The 23707-nt window shown below is 39.2% G+C and overlaps 1 protein-coding gene across 7 annotated transcripts in view; it reads right to left on the bottom strand.

Moving 5' to 3' along the window:
- The window catches only part of LOC137369594 (WD repeat-containing protein 7), a 928502-nt gene that overhangs the window by 733704 nt on the left and 171091 nt on the right, over positions 1–23707 (bottom strand). For 6 of the 7 annotated variants that reach the window (XM_068030905.1, XM_068030929.1, XM_068030912.1 and 3 more), the window contains 4 exons: positions 20921–21058; positions 8962–9109; positions 6370–6618; positions 3337–3557 (listed from right to left, as the gene is read on the bottom strand). In XM_068030905.1, the coding sequence (XP_067887006.1) occupies positions 3337–3557; positions 6370–6618; positions 8962–9109; positions 20921–21058 (756 nt within the window). The remainder of the gene's footprint in view (positions 1–3336; positions 3558–6369; positions 6619–8961; positions 9110–20920; positions 21059–23707) is intronic. The other variant, XM_068030955.1, reaches the window with a different exon arrangement.

Raw genomic sequence — 23707 nt, 5'->3', positions numbered from 1 at the left:
GGTCGCGGGTTTGGAAGGTGCTGTCTCAGAAGCCTTGGTGCGTTGCTGCAGTGCATCTTGTAGATGGTACACACTGCTGCCACTGTGCGTCGGTGGTGGAGGGAGTGAATGTTTTTGCATGGTGTGCCAATCAAGCGGGCTGCTTTGTTCTGGATGGTGTCGAGCTTCTTGAGTGTTGTTGGAGCTGCATCCATCCAGGCAAGTGGAGAGTATTCACTCACACTCCTGACTTATTTATTTGTATTTATTTTTTATTTAGAGATACAGCACTGAAACAGGCCCTTCGGCCCACCGAGTCTGTGCCGACCATCAACCACCCATTTATATTAATCCTACATTAATCCCATATTCCTAACACATCCCCACCTTCCCTCAATTCCCCTAACACCTACCTATACTAGGGGCAATTTATAATGGCCAATTTACCTATCAACCTGCAAGTCTTTGGCTGTGGGAGGAAACCAGAGCACCCGGTGAAAACCCACACGGTCACAGGGAGAACTTGTAAACTCCACACAGGCAGTACCCAGAATTGAACCCGGGTCGCTGGAGCTGTGAGGCTGCGGTGCTAACCACTGCGCTGCCCACTTGTGCCTTGTAGATGGTGGACAGGCTTTGGGGAGGCAGGAAGTGAGTTACTCGCTGCAGGATTCCTAGCCTCTGACCTGCTCTTGTAGCCACGGTATTTATATGGCTACTCCAGTTCAGTTTCTGGTCAATGGTAGCCACTAGGATGTTGATTGTGGCAGATTCAGCAATGGTAATGCCATTGAATGTCAAAGGGAGATGGTTAGATTCTCTCATGTTGGAGATGGTCATTGCCTGGCACCTGTGTGGCACGAATGTTACTTGCCACCTTATCAGCCCAAGCCTGAATATTGTCCAGGTCTTGCTGCATTTCTACACGGACTGCTTCATTATTTGAGGAGTCGCGAATGGTGCTGAACATTGTGCAATCATCAGCGAACATCCCCACTTCTGACCTTATGATTGAAGGAAGGTCATTGATGAAGCAGCTTAAGATGGTTGGGCCTAGGACACTGCACTGAGGAACTCCTGCAGTGATGTCCTGGAGCTCAGATGATTGACCTCCAACAACCACACTCATCTTCCTCTGCGCGAGTTATGACCCCAACCAGCAGAGAGTTTTCCCCCTGATTCTCATTGACTCCAGTTTTGCTCGGGCTCCTTGATGTCATACTCGGTCAAATGCTGCCTTGATGTCAAGGGCAGTCACTCTCACCTCACCTCTTGAGTTCAGCTCTTTTGCCCATGTTTGAACCAAGGTTGTAATCAGGTCAGGATCTGAGTGGCCCTGGCGGAACCCAAACTGAGCAGGTTATTGCTAAGCAAGTGCTGCTTGATGACACTGTTGATGAGATTAGATGAGATATGCCCCTTGTTAGCTAATTCATCCAGAAAAACTCTCCATGGTTCCCATCACAGTATCCAACAGTTTCTTAAATGATTCAAATTTATTTTTGCCTCCACATGTCTGCCTATAGAAAACCTCCTGACGCCAGTCCCAAATTTGACTTTCACTAGGCTGAGCCTATATACACTTGTCCAACTATTATGCTTTCATTTGAAGTTGTTCTGAAGATTGGTTACCTCAAATTTCTCCAGTTTGTCCACAAAATTCAATCGTCAAATGTTAGGGATCAGCCAGAGGGTTGCTGTCTGCAAAGTCGCCAGAGTTTGACGATCTCACTTGCGTTTTTTTTTATTTGTTCATGGGATATGGGCATCGCTGGCTATGGCAGCATTTATTGCCCATCCCTAGTTGCCCTTGAGAAGTTGGTGATGAGTTGCCTTCTTGAACCGCTGCAGTCCTTGAGGTGAAGGTACACCTACAGTTCTGTCAGAAAGGGAGTTCCAGGATTTTGACCCAGTGACAGCGAAGGAACGGCAATATAGTTCCAAGTCACGATGGTGTGTGGCTTGGAGGGGAACTTGCAGGTGTTCCCATGTATCTGCTGCCCTTGTCCTTCTAGGTGGTAGAGGTCGCAGGTTTGGAAGTGCTTGGTGTTTGACACTGTATTCAAAATGTGATCTGAACAGATCGCTATACCATTCCACAACTTGTACTCTATTGTTTTGATGATTTAGTTGAGCATTCTAATTGCTTGGTTGATAACTTGTCAACAGTAATTGGACATAGCAGAGGATCGAACCTTCTAAAAAAAAACTGCCTCTCTTTCAACAGCATTCTTAAGCAATTCAACACCATTCATAGAGTACTTCCGTCACTCAATTATTTTTAACTGCAATACTTTTTAAAAAATTACCCGTATTAAATTTACCATCCATTATTCTGCCTATTTGTATGTTTCGTCTTCCTTATTTTCTACTTTCGAGGCTGCTGCTCAAGATTCAGCTGCTTTCCCTAATGTGGAATCATCTGTGACCAGTTTACATTGACACTTGTAAAATAACGTCAATTAGAAACAATACATCTCCCAAAATTGTTTTTGAGGCACTCCAATTGGCACTTCCCCTCTAAACCTCAACAATAATTCCTCTAACAATTGCCTGCTGCTCCCCAGCCTTCAGCTAAATTCCTTATCTTTTGTCCATTTCATCTCAAATTCTTATATCGTTAAGCTTAACTAGTAGTTTTTCAGGTAAATGTTGATGTCAATTTCTCAAAAGGTCAAGCATGACCTTCCCCTTCTGAATCTGTAATAGGTGTTTTTTACTAGTTTGAAAGTCAAAACATTTTCTATTAACATTCACTGCAGTTATTCCTTTTGATATTTCTCAACTACACTGAGCCACCTGCTCACCTTTTATCCCCTTCTCTCTCCAGAAACACACCAATTGATTATCTAATCCACTTATGCTGTCCACTTCAATGGTCTTCCTTGGTAATTATTCCACAAGTCTACTGCTGTGAATTCTCAGTAAGGGGAAGCGATTTTGCATAAATATGTCTGCGCAGACAAGAACTAAATGCAGTTGTATTCAGTTGTGTGATCTGAAAATTCATCATTCTGAAGGTGAGTTGAGTTGACCCAATTAATCACTATAAATTTTTACTATCCAAAAGAAACTATGTTGGATATGAAACTAACTTACTTAGGTTAAAGTTCAGAATTTTAACAGAATATTTCTATAAACGTTGCTTAAAAAATTAAATCCTTCTATCGAGTCTGCCCTCTAACTGGATTAAATCTACAGAAAAAAAATCACATTTTGAGTCCTAACATTTGTATTACTACATAAAAATGGGGATTCTGAATGAGCTGACAAGTACGGGAGGGATGGAGATAATATTTAAGTATAAAGATTAAATAGTTTAAAACCTGAATTCTAATATTCTCATAATGAACTTACGCTGCAATTTTCAGGTGGAACTACCAGTTGGGTGATTTCTCCACCATGGATGCAAAAGATATGCTTCATTTCCCCCGAGTTGATGTCCCAGATGATTACAGAGAAATCCACTCCACCTGACACCAAGTAGCGTTGATCATACCGTGTCGAGACTTGGTGTGGGTACAACAGGCACGTCACTTTGCTTCGGTGGCCACGAAGAGTTCGATGGGGAGGCCAGCCTGATGAAAGACAAATTGAACAACATAAATTTTCAAATCCATCTTCAACTCAACTTCATATGAGGTCAAATGATGCTTTATGTGGTGCTGCCAGATCTCGTGATAAATGGCTAAATGCTCATGTTTGTGCCCCTGGGATTTGAAGGAGCAAAGATGTGGACCATACTAGAGGGAATGACCAGGATGACGTAAATGTTTTTCTGGAGTAAGGTATTCAAAGGTGGAGCTGAGAAAGTGGCTGAGCAGATCGACAGCTGTAGAAGTAGTGTGACTAATGGAAGGTCAAAGGTTAGGCAACTGGGAGTTTGTTTGTGACTTGAGAAAAGTGTTTTGCCTTGAGTGGATACAAAAGCAAGTGATGTTGGAAAGGGGTGGACTGGTGGTGAGGGATAGAAAGTAGTTGTCAGAAATGGACTTCTCCGTGATATTCGACCAAGGGAGTACAGGCAACGGGAGATTGCAAGGTCGAGAGGATGGCCATAAGGGTCAGAGAAATTATATGGAGGGAGAGGCTTTGGGAGGACAAGAGGGAAGTGAATTCAAAGAGGGGGAAAGGGTAGCGAAGGTGATGGCTGAAATCACTGAGAACAGGTTACCCCAGTGCAAAGGCTGACAGAGGATATCTCAGGGAGAAACTCAGAATGGGGCTCGGAGCAGGCAATAGACACTAATAATTTTCAAGGAAATGGGCAAAAAAGGTGAGCTGCTCAAAGTAAGATAAGGTGCCACAGGAGATGGGGATAAGTCAATAACATGATTTGATGACAAAGGCCACACAATGACCATTATGGCTTGGGTGGGCTGGGTGGTGGAAAAAAAGCCTGGTGCAGAGGCTTTGGTAGGGGGTAGGCGTCACCACTGATAAGCCAAGTTTCAGTCAAAGCAATTTTCCACGAGAAGATCATGGATGGCAAGAACTTCATTTGCTAGTGAATGGGCATTCTGGAGGGAAATGCAGAGGTACATTGATTGTTGATTGCAACAATTGGAAAGGTAAGCCCCCAACCAACACATTTGGTGTTTAGTTTGCAACAGAAGAGAATGAAGATGTTATGAATGCTGCTTGCAAGGAGGCAGCTTCAATGGGCCTCTTGGAGAATCCCAAGAGAGGCACAGAGAGCAACTGGATACTAAATTAAGGGGAATTCAAGCCCGGAATGACTGCAGGAGAGAAGAAAGGTAAAATAGTTGTGGGTTGGGAGGGAATTGGGGGAAAAGTATCTGAGACACAAATTGTAAAGCTGCTTTATTTTACACTGAATGAATACAGGGAACAATTGTCATGTGATATTCACAATTCGAAGAGCTCAACTTAGCTTCTCATGATATAAAATAATGGCATCATGTTTCCCACATCAGTGGGTTATCTTCCTTGGCTTGAATGTGATGTTTTCTAAATGTCATTCCAACAATTCTGACTGTTAAACCCACTCTAAAGCCTCCCATCTGTACTGTCATCACATCATTTTTTAAACACAATGAGTGGTAGATTTATTTTGATTACTCTTCAACCCTAACTGCTTAGTCTCAGAAGAAATTCATTTCTATTTTGCATATAAACCAGGTGTCTTTTTGAATTTGTGAGAATAGTTTGCTTAAAACAATAATTGCAGTTATTCCTATTTTTAAGCATTTTCTGTAGATAAATGGTCATAAAACATTGTAAGGTGACAGACAGATCCCAGCCAAAAAAAAAGTTGCATCGGTTCTATCCAATGACCAATACAGTACAGATTTAGTGATTATGGCCGAAATTTTACGGCCCCCCACTGAACCGGGCTGGAGGCTGGTTGGGGGAATGGGGAGGGGAGGGGCATGAAACTGAGAGAGAGGCGGGGGGTGTTGTTCCTGTCGCCTTCCCACCCAGGCTGCAATTTTACGAGCAACAGGGAAGTGGCAAACGGCCCGCTCGCCTCAGGCTAATTGAGGCCCTTAAGTGGTAATTAATTGGCCACTTAAGGGCCTTCTCCCACCGCCGCTAGTACATTACTTAATACTTAGCGGCCTCCTTGTGGGCTTTTGATTGGGCACTCTGTGCCCCGTGGAGGGCCGCCCCCACTGGTGCACCTTCCCTACACTCTCCTGATCAATGCCCACCCCAGTTGATTGTCCCCGGTGAGGCCAGAAACCCCATTTACCATTTTCGGCACCGGTATCCATGATCCTCCTAAAGCTGAGTGCAATCCCAAAAGGGGCCACCACTTCCAGAGGCACTGCTAGGACTGGAGGAGCTGTCGGCCTGCTGATTGGCTGGTAGCTCCTGAAAGCAGGACCTCCTGCCTCAGAGGGGCAGAAGTTCGGCCCAAGGCCAACTGAGCGCCTGGGCCACGTAAATTTTCTGCATGGCTTCCAGGCCCGGTGGAGGCGGGCTCACCCCCGACTTTGAACCCAGTGGGCAGGGTCGCTGCCTAGACGTAAAATTCCGACCTATGGCTCCCTAAATATTATCTATACTCAAGTCAACTCAGTAATGGTTAAAGTTGGCTATCAGAGGTTAAACTAACTCATTGGTTTAAATATTTGGTTGAAGCACACTCCATCAGTTCAGCTTTTATTTTCATTTTTTACAGTGTCAGTATTTTTTGGATCCACTTTTTGACAGATAATACAAATGTCCTCAATCATTTGCTTAATTTAACTGTCCTTTACCTTTAACAATGTATGGTTTCTAAATGTTTGCTGACTAAATCATATGAAATCAAGCAGCTCTGAAAAATTACACATTAAAAAAATCTAATCTCTGTTTAAAAATCTATTACAAGAGATGGCATTTCAGCATGAATTTCAAGTTCCAGCACAGAATATACGTTACCTCGTCTCAGCATGTGTTCTCCTTGTAGTAGCTGGACTATAGCAGTCTGAGTGGCTGGCACAATAACAATACTGCCGTCTTCACGTCCACATACCAACCGTCCATGAGAGGGAATATAAACACTAGCTGTCACCTTCAAAGGTTCCTCACTGCCAGGAAGTGTGCTCAGCTGGTCTATAATTCCAGCAGGCCTCGGAATGAGATGATCAAATGTATCTTGCAAGCACGAAGAAGTGGTAACTTTCAACTCTGTGAAGGCAATTTTGTAATTCAACATTTGATACATAAGCTGCAGTAAATTTGGTTTCTTAGATGGAAGGAGATTTTCATTTTATTAATGTTTTAAATAGGCTGCATTTTCATCACAACAAACACAGACTACAATATACTTACATTTACTGAGAGACAAAAACATTACAGTTGTGAAAACGCAGGTGTGAAAATCTGTTTCACTCTCCACAGATGCTGCCAGACCTGCTATTTCTAGCATCTTCTATTTTTATTTCAGATTTCCAACATCTGCAGTATTTTGCATTTCGTCATGCTGGAAGCACTCAGCAGGTCAGGCAGAATCAGTGGAGTGACGAAGGTCAGGTTTAATGTTGCAAGTCAATTCAAAAGGCCATTGACCAGAAACACTAAACGCTACCTCCTCTCTCCACAGATGCTGCATGACCTGCTGAGTGATTCCAGAATTTGCTGTTTTTATTTCACTTTGGCAGCATCCGCTAGCCTAAAGCATGAACAAATTTTCATATCCAACAGCAGAAGTGAAATTCCTGCTGTCACATTCAAACAGCTGTGTTAAGATCAATAATGCAACCAGGCTAATCTTTAAAATATGAGCCCAATACATTGAAATACATGCCTGAGGAAGCAGATTTCAAACCAGAGGACAATTTCAAACAGTGTGCGCCCTAACATCAGGATAAACAAGGGACCTTAGAAACTCTCAATCAGTAAAAAGGTATGTAAACATGACAACTCGTGGAAAAATTAAGATGGAACACATTATTTAGAAGTAACCCGAAAGCAAAGTTAATTAAATGGGGGAGGGGCAGGGGGTGGGGAGGAGAAATGGAAACAATGACAAAAGACCACAGATCCATACAGGTTTATAGCAAAGAAGGGGTTAATTCAGTCAACTTCATTGAATCATTGTTATCTTTGTTAGAGCAATCCAAAATTAAGCCCTGAGCTCTCCCCATGGCCTTGTATCTTTCTCTGCTTCAAATATTTATTTGGCCTTAAAAAAAAACTTGGTTTCAACCATTCCTTTGGCAAAGCATTCCAACAACCAACTGCATAAAAAAACCTCTCTTACCCACTCTTATCACTCTCATAGTGACAATTTTAAATTGATAACCCCTCATCCCTCTCCAAATAGAGGAAATATTTCCCCTTTTTACTGTATCAAAATCCTCCATTATTTAAAATACCTGCACTAAATCTCCGAAAAAAAAATTCCCCAGTGAAAAAGTCTCAGTATCTCATGTTCCGAATCATAACTACAGTTCCCATCCCTGGCAATATCCTGTTGAATATATTCTGTACACTCTATGTCTTTAATGCCTCTTCTCTAATCGGGTGTCTCAAACTGATTTAATCAATATTTTGGATTAATTCACCATTACTATTTTACTCTAGTGCTAAATGCCCCTATTTATAAAACCCAAACTTCTATTGGCCTTATGGTTTACATTTTGTTACAATCTGACCACACTTAACAGCATTCAATGTTTGTGATACAACCAGATCCAGACACAAGCTTCTTCGTGTTGCTACCTCCTGAATGAAGAGTTACTCACTTTGGTCAACTCAGATGCAAGACTTGGCCAAAGTGCTGGGAAAGGTTAGATGAGAAAAATTAAATAGCTAAAGTTGAGACTTAGCCACACAATCACAGGCCTACAAGCAGTTGATTTGGAGCAGAAGGAGCAGAAATATGTACCAGTCAAGAAAGGGGCACTCAGCCACATTATGTTACCTAAAAGCCAAGCTATTAAATTCAATTGAAAATTATTTTCCTGGTGACCACAAAGATTAGGAAAGATCAGGAAAGATTACATTATCCAGTAATTTTCTCAGCACATAAGTTTTGGAATGTTTTGTGCATGTAAATTGTTCCCCACACCAATCGTGTCCTGACAGCATTGAATAATTAATACTTAAATGCATTAATATTTTTGTAAAGTCATTTTGAGAACAGCCACATAAACAAAAATATAAGGAACAAACCTGAAGAACTAAATCCCAAATCACATGTAACAGGACACTACAATGCTATTTAGCTATCTGAGAGTTTCTCAACACATCATCATGAATTAAGGTTGCTGAAAGGCTGATTCTCCTATGATTTACCAAACTCAAAATTCAGAACTGGCATGTTAACTATGGCTATCCAAACTAAGTCAGGCTGTCTAAGTACATTTCGGGTTCCACCAGCAACTAGTACTGAGACATCAAGTTTGAAGAGCATGGTACAGAAAATCAAATTCCAAAGATTGTTGTACTATCCTTGATCACTTGTGCATCTTCCTATAGATGAACATGTATGTAAATTAAAATAAATAGCACGTGCAAGCGTCTTACCTTGAACAGTACCTCTCTGAGCTAAGTCAACTGTTTCAGGAATACACCATATCAAGAGTCTCCCTGAAGAATCTCCCTGAATCAGCAGTTTATGGAAGGGTTCTCTACGACCATAGAAGAACCGCGTGACAGGTGGGCAGATGAGAAGCTGCAGTATCACAAAACAGAGGTCAGTTCCAGTTAACACAGTGGAAGAATGAACAGGCAGCCTGCACTGCAGGTATTGCAGATAAAGCTCAATCACCAGATATAGCAAAATGAAAAGGAAGGGAGATTTGTACAGCCAGAAGCTGATTAAACTATGCTACATGAAGTAAATGTGAAAAACTCTGCAACTATTTCCCAGTTTCAACTCTAAGCAAGTGAATAGGATTTTGCATGAGTTAAATCTGGCATATTGGGTGAGATTTTAAGTTTTTTCACTAAGTCTACACTTCAGAAGTTGCAGAAACTAACTACAGTAATCAATTCTATCTGTTACTTAAAATGTCGGTAGCAAAAAAAACTTTAAAAATAACAACTGTTTTTCAGTGGCTTTGAGGAAATAAGATCTGATTCCCTCCCCAATAAATTCCTAAACTACAGACTTCTGCCTGCTATACAGAAATACAGATATGAAAAAAGACTTTAAAACTCATCAAATCAAAGCAGATAATAGAGATATGATAGAAGTGTTTAAAATTATGAAAGGATGGATTATTTGCAATAGTTGAGGGGTCAAGAACAAGAGGCCATAGACACAAGATTAAATGTAAAACGATTTAGAACAGAGGACAGAACTTGTACAGAGTTTTGAAACTTAGCAATTCACTTACAGGGTGAGTGTTTAAGGCGGAAACTGTGTCAAGCATCAAGATTCTATTGGATAGGTGGATCAATGAAAATGAGTGGAAAGGTTTTGGTAACAACGTGTGTAAATGTTAGAACTATTTTCTTACATGGAGGATGAACATCAACATGGACAGGCTGGGCGAAATGGCCTATCCCTGCATTGCAACTTTTGTGCAGTTTCACAGAGTAAGGCTTTTAGCTTCCTTAGAATGTTTAAAAGGTAGTTTTGACCAGACAGATACAGACTTGTTTAAAATTAATTCTTAGTACAAAACAGTTTAAAGTGGCATCATTGTATTTTTCTTCTTAGTTAATATATTTTAAATTATGCAACTTTCACTATCTGTGGTACAACTTCAGACATATTAAAATTCAACAGTAAATTAACTGTATTAAGAAATAAGCTGCATGAAGTTATTTTTTCAAAAAGCTTTCGATATGATTCTTGAGTACCTGGATGGCAAGTTAGTGTTTTCAGAACAATGTCCAAATAGTGCATGGTATATGCTGATTTTTGACACAATTAAAAAATTCTAATATGATGAAGTTCACTTTGGGGGAAAGATTATAAATTGCAAGGGCAAGTCATGGTTTCTCGATACTAGCTAGAAAAGATCATTCCTTCTGTTATCATTTCCAATTTAATGAAGATGTCTTAACAAGTGCTTTGCACAAGAAATGCCAGTCAGCTACTATTTAATTTACTCATAATCCTTAAACATAGATCATGACAACCTAGATGAGCTGAACAAGTGATAGCATAAAAAAATGCAGAAAGATCCAAGAAGTAGACTTCACTCCTGAGGTTTAGCAATTACAACTTGAAGAGGAAAATAGAAAAACATGATCCTTTATTTGTCCTCTGGTCCAATTTTGTAATACTAAAAATTGCAACAAATTATATATGCACAACTAATTGCACAAAATTAGCTGCATGTGCACAAAATGCAGGTTAAAGAGCATTGAAATAAATTCTCAGCTGTACAATGATGGCCAACAAACCATTAAAAATAAAAAAAAGCTAAAACAGTAGAAACAGGTGCAAATGCTAGCAGCAGTAAACCTATCACATTTTACAACACTGCTATTAACTTTTTAAACTATAGAAACACCTTTAGACATCTTTTCTAATGTATATACACAAAGACTATTGATCACTACGTTGGTTGTAAAAAGGCTTCAAGACAAACAGCTGATATATTTCTAACAAATCAAGAGTTTTTGTAGTTTAAAACAGTCCACAAATAGGAAAAGAATCTGTCACAGCAGAATATTTAATCACAATCTGTTTCGCATACAAATTACATAACTGCTTCAGAAGCCCAAAATGACAGAGTTAAAGAATGTTATAGGAAATTTCCATGGTCTGAAGCAGTAAATTTAATTTTTTGCACCTTTTAACAAAATATTAAGATGCAGTTATTCCCAAAGATAGGTAACAGTGCAGTAATTCAGCTCTGATAGTGTCCAAATAACGATATAACATCAATACTACCTCTAACTCTCTGGCGATCAGCCCTGAAGTTCTGACACTTGAAGTAACAATTATTTTGCTGATGCTATCCTGCATTCCGTTGCCTCTTCTAACTGTTGCAGTGCTCTTTAGATGCAGAAATAGCAATTAAAAATGAAACATGCTGAGCAGGATTTCAAGCTTACGATATGCGAAGCAAAATTATATAGGGTTTATCATCATTTTGTGTGGTTCCATGCAAGAGCCTTAAGACAAAGTTAGTTGCACACAAAATTAAGGGAATGTCGTTACATAAATACAGACATAAGAATATAAGAAATAGGAGGAGGTGGTCATTCGGCCCCTTGAACCTGCTTCACCATTTAATAAAATAACGGCTGACTTTCTACCTCAGCTATACCTTCCTGCATTAACCCATATCCCTTAATTCCCTTAGTATCCAAAAATCTGTTGATGTCCAACTTAAATATACTCAACAACTGAGAATCTACAGCTCTCTCGAGTGAAGAATTCCAACTGTTCACAACACTTCCAGTGAAGAAATTTCTCACCTCATTCCTAAATGACAGACTCCTTATTCGAGACTGTGACCCACCCTCATTCTAGATTCTCCAGCCAGGGGAAATAGCCTCCCAGCATCTATCCTGTCAAGCCCCTTAGAATTGGTTTTATGTTTCAATGAGATCACCTCTCACTCTTCTGAACTCTAGGGAATATAGTAAAAGCAAAATACAGCGGATGCTGGAAATCTGAAATAAAAACAAGAAATGCAGGAATCACTCAGCAGGTCTGGCAGCATCTGTGGAAAGAGAAGCAGAGTTAACGTTTCGGGTCAGTGACCCTTCTTCGGAACTGACAAATATTAGAAAAGTCACAGATTATAAGCAAGTGAGGTGGGGCAAGAGATAACAAAGGAGAAGGTGTAGATTGGACATGGCCACATAGCTGACCAAAAGGTCACGGAGCAAAGGCAAACAATATGTTAATGGTGTGTTGAAAGACAAAGCATTAGTACAGATTAGGTGTAAATACACTGAATATTGAACAGCAGCAAGTGCAAACCTGAAAAAAAACAGTGGGTAAGCAAACTGAACAAACTAAGATGAAATGAAATAAATGCAAAAAAAAGGATTGTAAAAAAGAATGTAAAAACAAGGAAGAAAAAAATAACTAAAAATGAAAGTAAAATGGGGGGCTGTCATGCTCTGAAATTATTGAACTCAATGTTCAGTCCGGCAGGCTGTAGTGTGCCTAATCGGTAGATGAGATGCTGTTCCTTGAGCTTGCGTTGATGTTCACTGGAACACTGCAGCAATCCCAGGACAGAGATGTGAGCATGAGAGCAGGGGGGAGTGTTGAAATGGCAAGCAACCGGAAGCTTAGGGTCCTGCTTGCGGACTGAGCGGAATAGGGAATATAGGCCTGGTCTACTCAATCTCTCCTCATAGAACAATCCCTGATCCCAGGAATCAGTCTGGTGAACCTTCATTGCTCTCCCTCTAAGCCAAGTATATACTTCCTTAGGCAAGGAGACCAAAAGTGTATACAGTACTTCAGATGCGGCCTCACCAAAGTCCTATATAATTACACAAAGACTTCTTTACTTATATAATCCAATCCCTTTGTAATAAAGGCTAAAATACCATTTGCTTTCCTAACTTCTTGCGATACCTGCATGCTAACTTTGTGATTCGTATAAAAGGACATCCAGATTCCTCTGAATACCAAGATTGCCCAGTCTCACAGCAGTTAAAAAATATTCTGCTTTTCACTTTTCCCTATCAAACTGGACAGCTTCATAGTACATATTATATTCCATCTACCATGTTTTTGCCTAATTATTTAACCTGTCTAAATCCTTTTGCACCTCTTTGCATCCTCCTCACAGCTTACCTGCCCACCTAACATTGGATCATCAGCAAACTTAAGACACTTAACACTCAATCCTCTTATCCAAGTTGTTGCTATAGATTGTAAATACCTGAGGCCCATGCACTGATCCTTGCAGCACCCTGCTAGTTACAGCCCACCAACCAAAATTGACCCATTTTTGCTAACTCGCTGTTTTCTGTCCATTAGCCAAGCCTCAAATCTGTGCAAGAATATATTACCCCAATCTCATGATCCCTGATTTTGTGTAATAACCTCGTGTGGCACGTTATCAAATGCTTTTTGAAAATCCAAATACACTGCATCCCCTTATCCACCCTACTAGTTACATCCTCAAAAACTCAGATTTGGCAAACGTGATTTCCCTTTAATAAATCCAAGTCGACTCTGCCCAGTCACATGATTATTTTCTAAGTGCCCGGTTCTCATGTCCCAAATAACAGATTCTAGCATTTTCTCTACTACTGATGTCAAGCTAACTGGCCTATAGTTCTGTGTTTTCTCTCTTCCTCCTTTCTTCAATAGCAGGGTTACCTTTGCTACCTTTTAACCCATGGGAACCATTCTAGAATCTAAGAAATTCTGGAACTAAAGCCAATGCATCTACCATCTCTGCAACCACCTCTTTTAAAACCCTAGGATGTAAGCCATCAGCTTCAGTAGATTTATCAGCTTTTAGCCCCATTAATTTCTCCAGTACTATTTCTTCACTAACATTAATATCCTCAAGTCCCTTATTTTCAGTAGACCCTTGATTCCCTATTAGTTCTGGGATGTTTTTTGTGCCTTCTAACATAATGACCGATACAAAGTATTTGTTTAAAGTCTCTGCCATTTCCTTATTCGCCATTATTACAACTTCTCCTATCTGTGTCTCAAAGGGACCCATGTTTACTCTTCCTTTTTACATACCTATAAAAGCTTGTGCAATCTGTTTTTATGTCTCCAGCCACTTACTCTTGTACCCAATTTTCTCTCAGTTTTCACATCATCCTTTGCTGGATTTTAAAATCTTCCCAACCCTCAGCCTTACAACTCTTTTTGGCAACATTATAAAACTCTTCCTTTAATCTAATTCCATCTTTAACTTCAGTTCTATCTTTAGCCACGGTTCGACCACTTTTCCTGTGGGGTTTTTATTCCTTAAGGGAACATGTAGTTGTTGCAAACTATGAATTAATTATTTAAAATATTTAACATTGCTTATCTGTCATGTCTTTTAATCTAGTTCCCCAAGCTACCTTAGCCAACTCATGACTCAAACCTACAGTTTGCTTTGTTCAAATTTCAGACCCTAGTTTCATACTTCACTAAATCACTCTTAAAATCATACATACGAACATAGAAATTAGGAGGAGGTGGTCATTCGGCCCCTCGAGCCTGCTCCACCATTCAACAAGATCATGGCTGATCTGATTGTAACCTCAACTTCACATTAACTCATACAAAATTCTGACATAAGACATGATTAGAGGGCAGCAAGTAAAGCTTAGAGGTAAAGGGAAGTTTCTTCGAATGGAAAATGTAGTAAGTGATGTTCCACAGGGTCTTATATTATATATACAGACAAATGACCTGTACTGAGAAAATGGAGGAACAACATTGAAACTTATCAATGACACCAAATTACTACGGTATGTCAAATAGTGAAGAAGATTATGAAAGACTGAAGAAGGACTTATGTGAGCCTTTAAAAGCATCATGGACAGATAGATAATTGACAGATGTAGCTCTTAACAAAAAGTGTAAGGCAAAATATCTTGGAAAGAAAATAAATCTTAAACTGAGAAGATTTTAAATGGACAGAAGAGCCGGGGCCTCAGTGTGCAGATACAAATAGGTAAGACCATCAGAAGATAAAATAAATATTCAATAGTATACCTAAAATCATAGCTTATAAAAGCAAGGAAATAAAATCGAAGCTTTACAAGACCTTGGGCTTCAGACGGATTATTATGCACGCCCTTGTGCAACCATAGATGAGTGCGACTTCGATTCACAGGGATGCCATCAGAAATGAGAGGGGTTGTAGTTACTATGACAGATGAGAAGTTGAGATTTTTCTCTTAAGTTGGTCAGAACTATAGGGATTACAGATAGGAAGTGATGAGGCCCTGGAGAGATTTAAACAGAACAATGTTTATGTCAGCAAGGAGAGACATGCTTGGAATGGGAGTCTGGAGGTATAAAAGGCACAGCTGAAGTGGCAGATGGGCTGAGATAGGAGCTCTAAGGTGGGCAATGTGACTGGGCTGGAATCTGACAATCTTTGTGAAGGACAAGATGTGGGCTCCACTCTGTGTTGAATATGTTCCTTATGTTGTAAACAATCTGATTCAGCATGGGATGGTGGTCAGGGGTGGGGTGGGGGAGCGTTGAGTTGTCAGTGTCTATATGTAGTGTATAGTCATAGCCAAAGATGATGGCCTTGGTCTTCACAATGTTTATCTAGAGGAAATTAAAGCTCATCCAATGCTTGATGTCAATCAAGCAGTCTGACAGCACAGTACAGGGGTTGAGAGAGGTGATAGAAAGGTAGAGCTGGGTGCCATCACAAAAGGAGGGTGGAGAGAGAAGTTTTAAGAAATAGTTATTAGTAAAGAAAACAAGTCGGGCGTTATTGTTGTTCTACAGGTTAATCTCGCAGTTGTGCATAGCAGAGTGAGGCCCTCTGAGCTTTAAAGCAGAACTGGTGATGGATTGACAGGCTAGTTGTGTGCCAGATGCACTCAATTTTTTTACTCCTTTGACTTGAGAGGGAATACATGGGCCAAACCAGGGAAATGGGAAATGACTGGGATGGAACATGAAAAAAGTTTTGCTGCAGACAAGGGCAACAAAGGTAGAGATGGGGTTATAGTTAGGTTCTTCAAAAGTTGCATAAGTATTGTAGCGAATGTAGGACAAAAAGCAAGGCAGTTGGGAATTTGAGACTGCAACTGTAAGTTACTTCCAGGGGCAGACTTAGAGGAAGTGGAGTTGGAAGAGGTTGGGAGATGTATGCTAGAATTAATATGATAGGAATGAAAGCTCACAAATAATAGTACTCTAGTTTTAATAAATTATTTGTACAGAAGATAAAATCAGAACATTTTCACCCATATATGTAATTATATAAAATTGTTAAATTCTGTTTTTTCTACTTACATCCATACCAAATGTATTTCCATGGCAACCAATACCCTCTATGCAAGGAACAGTATTGGAAATCTAAAGTCAGCACTGCTACTAACAGAATGTACAGAATTCCTAGCACACAATGACAACAGTCTCTGTAAGCTGCCTGCCATTACTGGTTTTCTTATGAAACAGTGTAGCTGTCAAGAATCTACTGCAATAAAGACTTCACCATTAGAAATGTTATACCAATCAGTAATTTCACATTTAGTAAAAGGTGGCGCTCAAATTCGCTTTTCCATTAATTTCCTGCTTTCTTTCAGTAAATACACAATCTGGAACCTCCAGCCTTTCTCTTCTAGAAAATTCTATTTGTTTTCTTCCCCCAAGCAGAGGAATCAAAAAATGTGAGATGAAGTGCAGCAGCATACAGGCAAAAAGTGGAACCAAGGACAAACATGTTTTTTTTTCTTGGCCAATAAGCCTATTATAGTCAGAATTGGCAATTTTAAAACTTAGTCTTATCTGTATTGTACAATTAATAATCATGAGAAATATTTATTCAACCAGCATTATGTTGCTTGGATTGGAGGGGTCAAACCAGGCATCTTGTTTTGTAAAACCATAAATTTCACCTCCATCCAAAGAAAACACTTAATATCTATATTAAATTTTCTGTTGACATATCATAATTAGCAAAATAACTGGACATAATCATCACTTAAATGGAGAAAAAAATACTCAAAAAGGAAACAGCCTGACTATTGAAAGATTGCCTTACTGTAATGTAGTAGCATACCACTGTATCTTGACATCAAATACTCCAGAGGCATGAATTTTGTATGTATAGATCAACTGTCAAACCATCACACAATTACCAAAATTACTTAAACATAGCTTTCCATCAATCTATGCACAAAGGGATTTTATTCCTTTTAGCCAGTGACTGTGCCTCCAAGTGCAGCTGTGACAGATAATACCTGCAACTTGAATGATAAATTGTCGTCCAAGTTGTATTTACATTCAGAAATATTAGTAAGTCGTGACTTTTATTCTATAACAACTTCTTACATTAAGCATACATCATCTTACACATTTTTAAAAACACAAATATGACTCCATGCATTAAAAAGGCAGCTGTTCCATGCATCGCACAGCAAGCAAAAGTAAAGGGGTATGCAGAATCATCAATACGGAAAAACAGTAACTACCAGCAAAAATGACTGGAAAACCATGCATATTGGGGCTGTACCAATCAGTTTGAATCTTAGTCAACAGAAATTCAAATTTATCAACTGGTCAAAAATATATACACCAACACAAGCAAAATGATATTGTACACATTTTCATAAGGCTGGAGTGGGGTTGTGCTGTTCCAATGTGCTCTTCTCTCTTCACAACTCCTCAGATAATGAAGCAGCCCATGCCCATCTACAAAAGGACTTGGATAACAGCGAAACTTGGGCTAATAATTGGTACATAGTAAACAATACCAGATAATGACCATCTTGAACAAGATGATAAACCTAGTCAACTCCTGCCCTTTCAACAGCACCACCATCAGAACTCTCCCACCATCGACATCTTGTGATCAGAACTCAACAGAAGCTGAACTAGTTCATCCATCTCAACACCATGACTACAAGAGAACATCACAGGCTGGGTACTCTGTGACGAATGCTCACTTCCGACTAAACAAAGCCTCTCCACCATTTATAAAGCTCAAATCAGAAGTGTGAAGTACTCAACACTCACCTGGACAAGGAAAGTTACAAGAACATTCAAAAAGCTCAACACTATTCAAGACAGAGACACTTGAGTAGCAACCTGTCGCTGGATTCAAGATCTATCTCTTCCATCACCAAGGCACTATGGCTGCAGTAGGCATAATCTCCAGGATATAGTACACGAATATGGACAACACCACCTGTAACCTCTGCCACAGAGAAAACTAACAGTAGCAATGTAGCTGGAACACCTTCAAATTCCCCTCCAAACCACAAATCATCCTAACCTGGACTTACATCAGCAGTCCTTCATCAATATCCTGAATTTTACTACTTAGTACCATTGTGGGAGCACTATCATCACAAGCACTGCAGTAATTCGAGGCAGCACCTTCATAAGGCAACTTGGGATGGGTAATAAATGTAACCTTAGCAGTATCACCCAGATCCTGAGAACAAATAGAAGATAGTCTTCTAACCTGGACAGAAAGTTGGCAACTGTTACTTTACATTTATAGGGCAGGAATTTTTTTTTTCAGCTTTCAAGTCAACCACATGAGCAAACACTTCAACAAAGAAACTTAATCTAAAGAAAATTAATCTGAAGAAACAAAAGTTCACTGAATGCACAGAACGGGTAGAAATTGCACTACTGACACATACCATTAAGTTTTACTTTTATGGTAGAAAAGGATCTGAATATTCTGCCTAATATTTCAATTATCTGATTCAGTAATAACTGGTTAGTACAGCCTTATAAGACACATATATATTGGTAAAACATACCAACAATTATCAAGACACATAAATGGTATTACTCTTCACTTTGAAAATTTAATGCATTAATTATATTGCAAGAACTTTTAAATTACACCAAGACTGCTATAAATTCATTTCTGATTTCTCCAAAAGGAATAGACAAGATAAACATGGATTAATTCCTGGTAGGTAAATCCAAGGCATGAGATCATGATCTTAAGGTTGTACTAGATACATAAAGTGGAAGGTTAGAACAAAGTTTTTTTGCATGGACTTATCGAAATGTGGAATACATTATCACACTGATCTATGTAAATAATTACATCAAGAAAATTACTGGATAATTACTAAAATAATCCAACTAGCAATGGGGAAAGCAGGCAATGGGATCTGTTTGAGGAGAAAGAAGAAAAATGAACTGTAAAAATCATGGTGGTGGTAGTGCTCAAGTTCAGTGCAGGCAAGACAGCCCAAATGGACTTCTATTGTACTATAATTTCTATGTAACTTCCACCAGCAACAGTGTGCAGCAACAAACCAAGTAATTTTAGATTTTATTTAGATTTAGAGATACAGCACTGAAACAGGCCCTTCGGCCCACCGAGTCTGTGCCGACCATTAACCACCCATTTATACTAATCTTACACTACTCCCATATTCCTACCACATCCTCACCTGTACCTATATTCCCCTACCACCTACCTATACTAGGGGCAATTGCTAATGGCCAATTTACCCATCAACCTGCAAGTCTTTTGGCTGTGGGAGGAAACCGGAGTACCCGGAGGAAACCCACGCAGACACAGGGAGAACTTGCAAACTCCACACAGGCAGTACCAGGAATCGAACCCGGGTCACTGGAGCTGTGAGGCTGCGGTGCTAACCACTGCGCCACTGTGCCGCCCAACCACTGCGCCACTGTGCCGCGAACTTATGTCTCTTATTACCTGAGCTGAAAACTAGTCAATTGAAATGTTATTTGTAAAGTAGCATTCTTCAGAGCAATAATTTTTTTTTTTATTCGTTCATGGGATGTGTGCATTGCTGTCTAGGCCAGCATTTATGCCCATCCCTAATTCTATTTTATGTATAAAGTTTCCACTAGATACGAGCCTGGAAAATATTGTTTAAATTTCACTAATCATATGTTTGAGCATGTTCTAATATCCTCTAAACATAGGGAAATAACATGTTCACTGTTTGATCATTGGTGAAACAATCATGAAATAAACGAAGAGAGTTGTATGCAAGTTTCTAGGTTGCATGGAAAAAGGTGGGTGCACAGTTTATAGATTGGATGCATACATCAGGGAACAGTGAGTATCTAATTGGCTGCAAGAGCGATGACGATCCGCCGCTAACTTACTGACGATAATGTTACCAAAAGGTCTACCTCATAAAAGTGAAAATCACTTTCTCCACTGTTTGCTGTTTACATAATAGACTTGGTACTTGGGTTTTAAACTTTTTTTATTTTAATGGTGATTCCTCCCAAGTCACGGAGGGCATTACTCAAACTATACCATGCTCAATGTTTCTTCCCAGACAAAATCGACCACAATTGTGAAAATTCCCTCACTAAGATGAAGTTCATAGAGATGTTTTGAGTTCCTTAAGTTATTTTAAACTGAAAAGTCAACAAACCAGTATATTTAGTTGTATGGGTCTGTACCAAAGATATATTGTCAAATTCACCAATTGCTTAAGTTTGTGATTCTCCAATTACCTACATTACAGCAAACATACCATCATTAACCATCCAAATACAAGTTTCATGGTAATATTCTGAAAGGGAGAAGTACCTCAAGTAAACGGTATCACACAATGGAGTGTGAAAAATCATTACACATAATGAGACTACCAAAATATCTGCTGGGTAAATATTATTCTCCAATTTCCACTGTATTATTAGATCATCTTGAAAGAAAAATCAGAAATGAATTGATCAGAAGTTGCAATGTACATTTGAAAATAACTAAATTTTCAGGGTGCTTGAACACCTTACTACATACATACCACTTTGTGTCAAAAAAAATGATGAAATTAGCAGCAAACCACAAGTCTATGTTAGGATTAACCACTGGTATTTTAGTCCTCAAATACCACATGGCTAGACAGAGACACACAAATACAGAGGGAGAGAATGGTTGATGATTCTTACTGGTGCCTCAAAAGGCCGAGCACAAGATAACAGCTGCGGTCTGTAGAGCTCCCAGGCCTTTACAGGGTCGGGGTAACAGTCATGAGGAACGTGGACAACTGCCTCCCCCATAAACCCACACTCTACATGCTGGACACTCTGCCAAAAGGGTAAATAAATGGTGGAGGAAGAGGAACAGAGCAAAAGAAAAAAAAATGAAAACAATTAATGTTCAAATCATATATAACAATAATGGTACTAACAAACAGCTAGATAAATAATAAATGGATTAACAGTAAAACAAATTTTAAAACCTTTACTAAGCCAAATGAACCACCTAATTATTGTAGTATGTTGCACTAAAATAAAACAAGTTAAAGTTTAGCTTATTTAGTAGATTATACAATTAATTCTGTGATAACATTTCGGAAATTACATTAGTACAACAGTTCAAAACAATGGCAGCAACAAATTATTTTCGAAAACCCACAGGCTCACTCTGAAAGGCTGCAATGGAATTCTTAATTTGAAAGTATTTAATATAGAGTTATAAAAGTGATTGAATTCAGCATATGCAGTTTCAAATTAATTTTTCTTCATGCACAACATATAATTTAGGATCCAGAGGCATATCCCTTGACCAATCTCCATTACACCTCAATTCACTCAGATAATGAATGCATACATTCATTAACCTCCCTATACAAAGGCATTTCCAATGTTAAACACTGGTGAGAGAATCAAACTACTGGCCAGTAAACATTCAATACCAAAAGCAGGCATTTTATTGACTGGCAATATTGTAGTTTGACTGTCAACACTCTGCTTTAGTATTATTTGAACAAATAAAAGTTCATGGTGTAGGGGGTAACATGTAGGCATGGACAGAAGATTGGCCAGCTGACAAAAAACAGAGAGTAGGTATTAATGGGTCATTTTCTGGTCAGCACAATGCAAGAAATGGTGTGCCACAGGGATCTGCACTGGGGCCTCAACTTTTTACAATTTATATAAATGACTTAGTTGAAGGGACTGAAGGTATGGTTGCTAAATTTGCTGATGACACAAAGATAGGTAGGAAAGTAAGTTGTGAAGAGGACATAAGGAGACTACAGAGGGATATAGATAGGTTAAGTGAGTGAGCAAAGACCTGGCAAATGGAGTATAATGTGGGAAAATGTGAAATTGTCCATTTTGGTAGGAAGAATAAAAAGAGCAAATATTTTAAATGGTGAGAGACTGCCGAACTCTGAGTTGCAAAGGGATCTGATGTCCTAGTGCATGAATCACAAAAGGTTAGTATGCAGGTACAGCAAGTAATTAGGAAAGATAATACAATGTTATCGTTTATTGTGAGGAGAATTGAATACAAAAGTAGGGAGGTTATGCTTCAACTATACAGGGCATTGGCGAGACCACATCTGGAGTACTGTGTACAGTATTAGTCTCCCTATTTAAGGAAGGATGTAAATGTGTTGGAACCAGTTCAAAGAAAGTTTATTAGACTAATACCTGGAATGGGTCGGTTGTCTTATGAGGAAAGGTTGGACAAGCTAGGCTTGTATCTACTGGAGTTTAAAAGAGTAAGATGCGACTTGATTGAAACATACAAGATCCTGAGGGGTCTTGTCAGGGTGGATGTGGAAAGGATGTTTCCTCTTGTGGGAGAATCTAGAACTAAGGATCACTATTTAAATATAAGGGGTCGCCACTTCAGACAGAGATTAGGAGAAATTATTTTTCTCAGAGGGTCATGAGTCTTTGGAACTCTCTGCCTCAAAAGGCGGTGGAAGCAGAGTCTTTGAACATTTTTAAGGTAAAGGTAGATAGATTCTTGATAAGCAAGGGGGTGAAAGGTTATTGAGGGTAAGCGGGAATGTGGAGCTGAGGTTACAATCAGATCAGCCATGATCTTGTTGAATGACGGAGCAGGCTTGAGGGGCCGAGTGGCCTACTTCTGCTTATAATTCGGATGCTCGTATGTAAACATATACAGGACAGAGAATTTCCCTTCCATTTAAAAAAAAAAGCTGCAGTACTGCAGGTCCAATGTCAGATTCAATATACCTTCAGGCCCTACATAATTAAATAATTTACTTTATGTCACACACTGTATGTCATCAGAAAGACAATAGCACAATGGTAAGAAAAAGGAAAAGGAAAATTCACTGCACGACACCCCTCAGTTTATTTAAGACTGTAATCCAATTTCAGACCTCAGGTACTAAAAATAAACTGCTCAAGCTTTGCTCTGGCAGTACATAACATCCAAATCAGTCAGATTACTGCCTTCCAATTCACTTATGAGGTATCTGTTATCTAATTAAAGAAAATTGAAAGCAATGCAGGGATGGCCATCTGCACTGTATTCAACATTAAAAATGTATCACAAAAACAATACTATCTGAAAATGGCAGTGCTGTGATGGGTGTATTATGGAGGTTTCATTTTCACTTTTCTTGATTCACCCTAGATTCTGAGAAATAATTCTCCTTTTTGGAGAATGAGTCCTGCATGCAATCTCTGCATTAAAAAAAAAACAAAGGTAGTAGTCACACAGTCAGTCAGTCTTAAATTACATGAAGATCTTAAACTAAAATACTTCACTCACAATAAGTGAAAGAGATATGATGTTATGATTCATGTTCTGGGAATACAAAATGCTGCAAACAAGACCACTTTTCCCGGAACAAGTTCACAACATATTTTAATATTTTACAAAAATCTCGACTCTGGGGATCATATTTCTTGAAAATGTCAAGTATATATTTGCTGTTATTCCATACTAATACATAAGCAATGACCAAA

This window comes from Heterodontus francisci, chromosome 1 (assembly GCF_036365525.1).
Source record: "Heterodontus francisci isolate sHetFra1 chromosome 1, sHetFra1.hap1, whole genome shotgun sequence".
NCBI classification, from domain to species: domain Eukaryota; kingdom Metazoa; phylum Chordata; class Chondrichthyes; order Heterodontiformes; family Heterodontidae; genus Heterodontus; species Heterodontus francisci.
The sequence above is the reverse complement of the archived record's forward strand: the minus strand, read 5'-3'. Positions and strand labels throughout refer to the sequence as shown.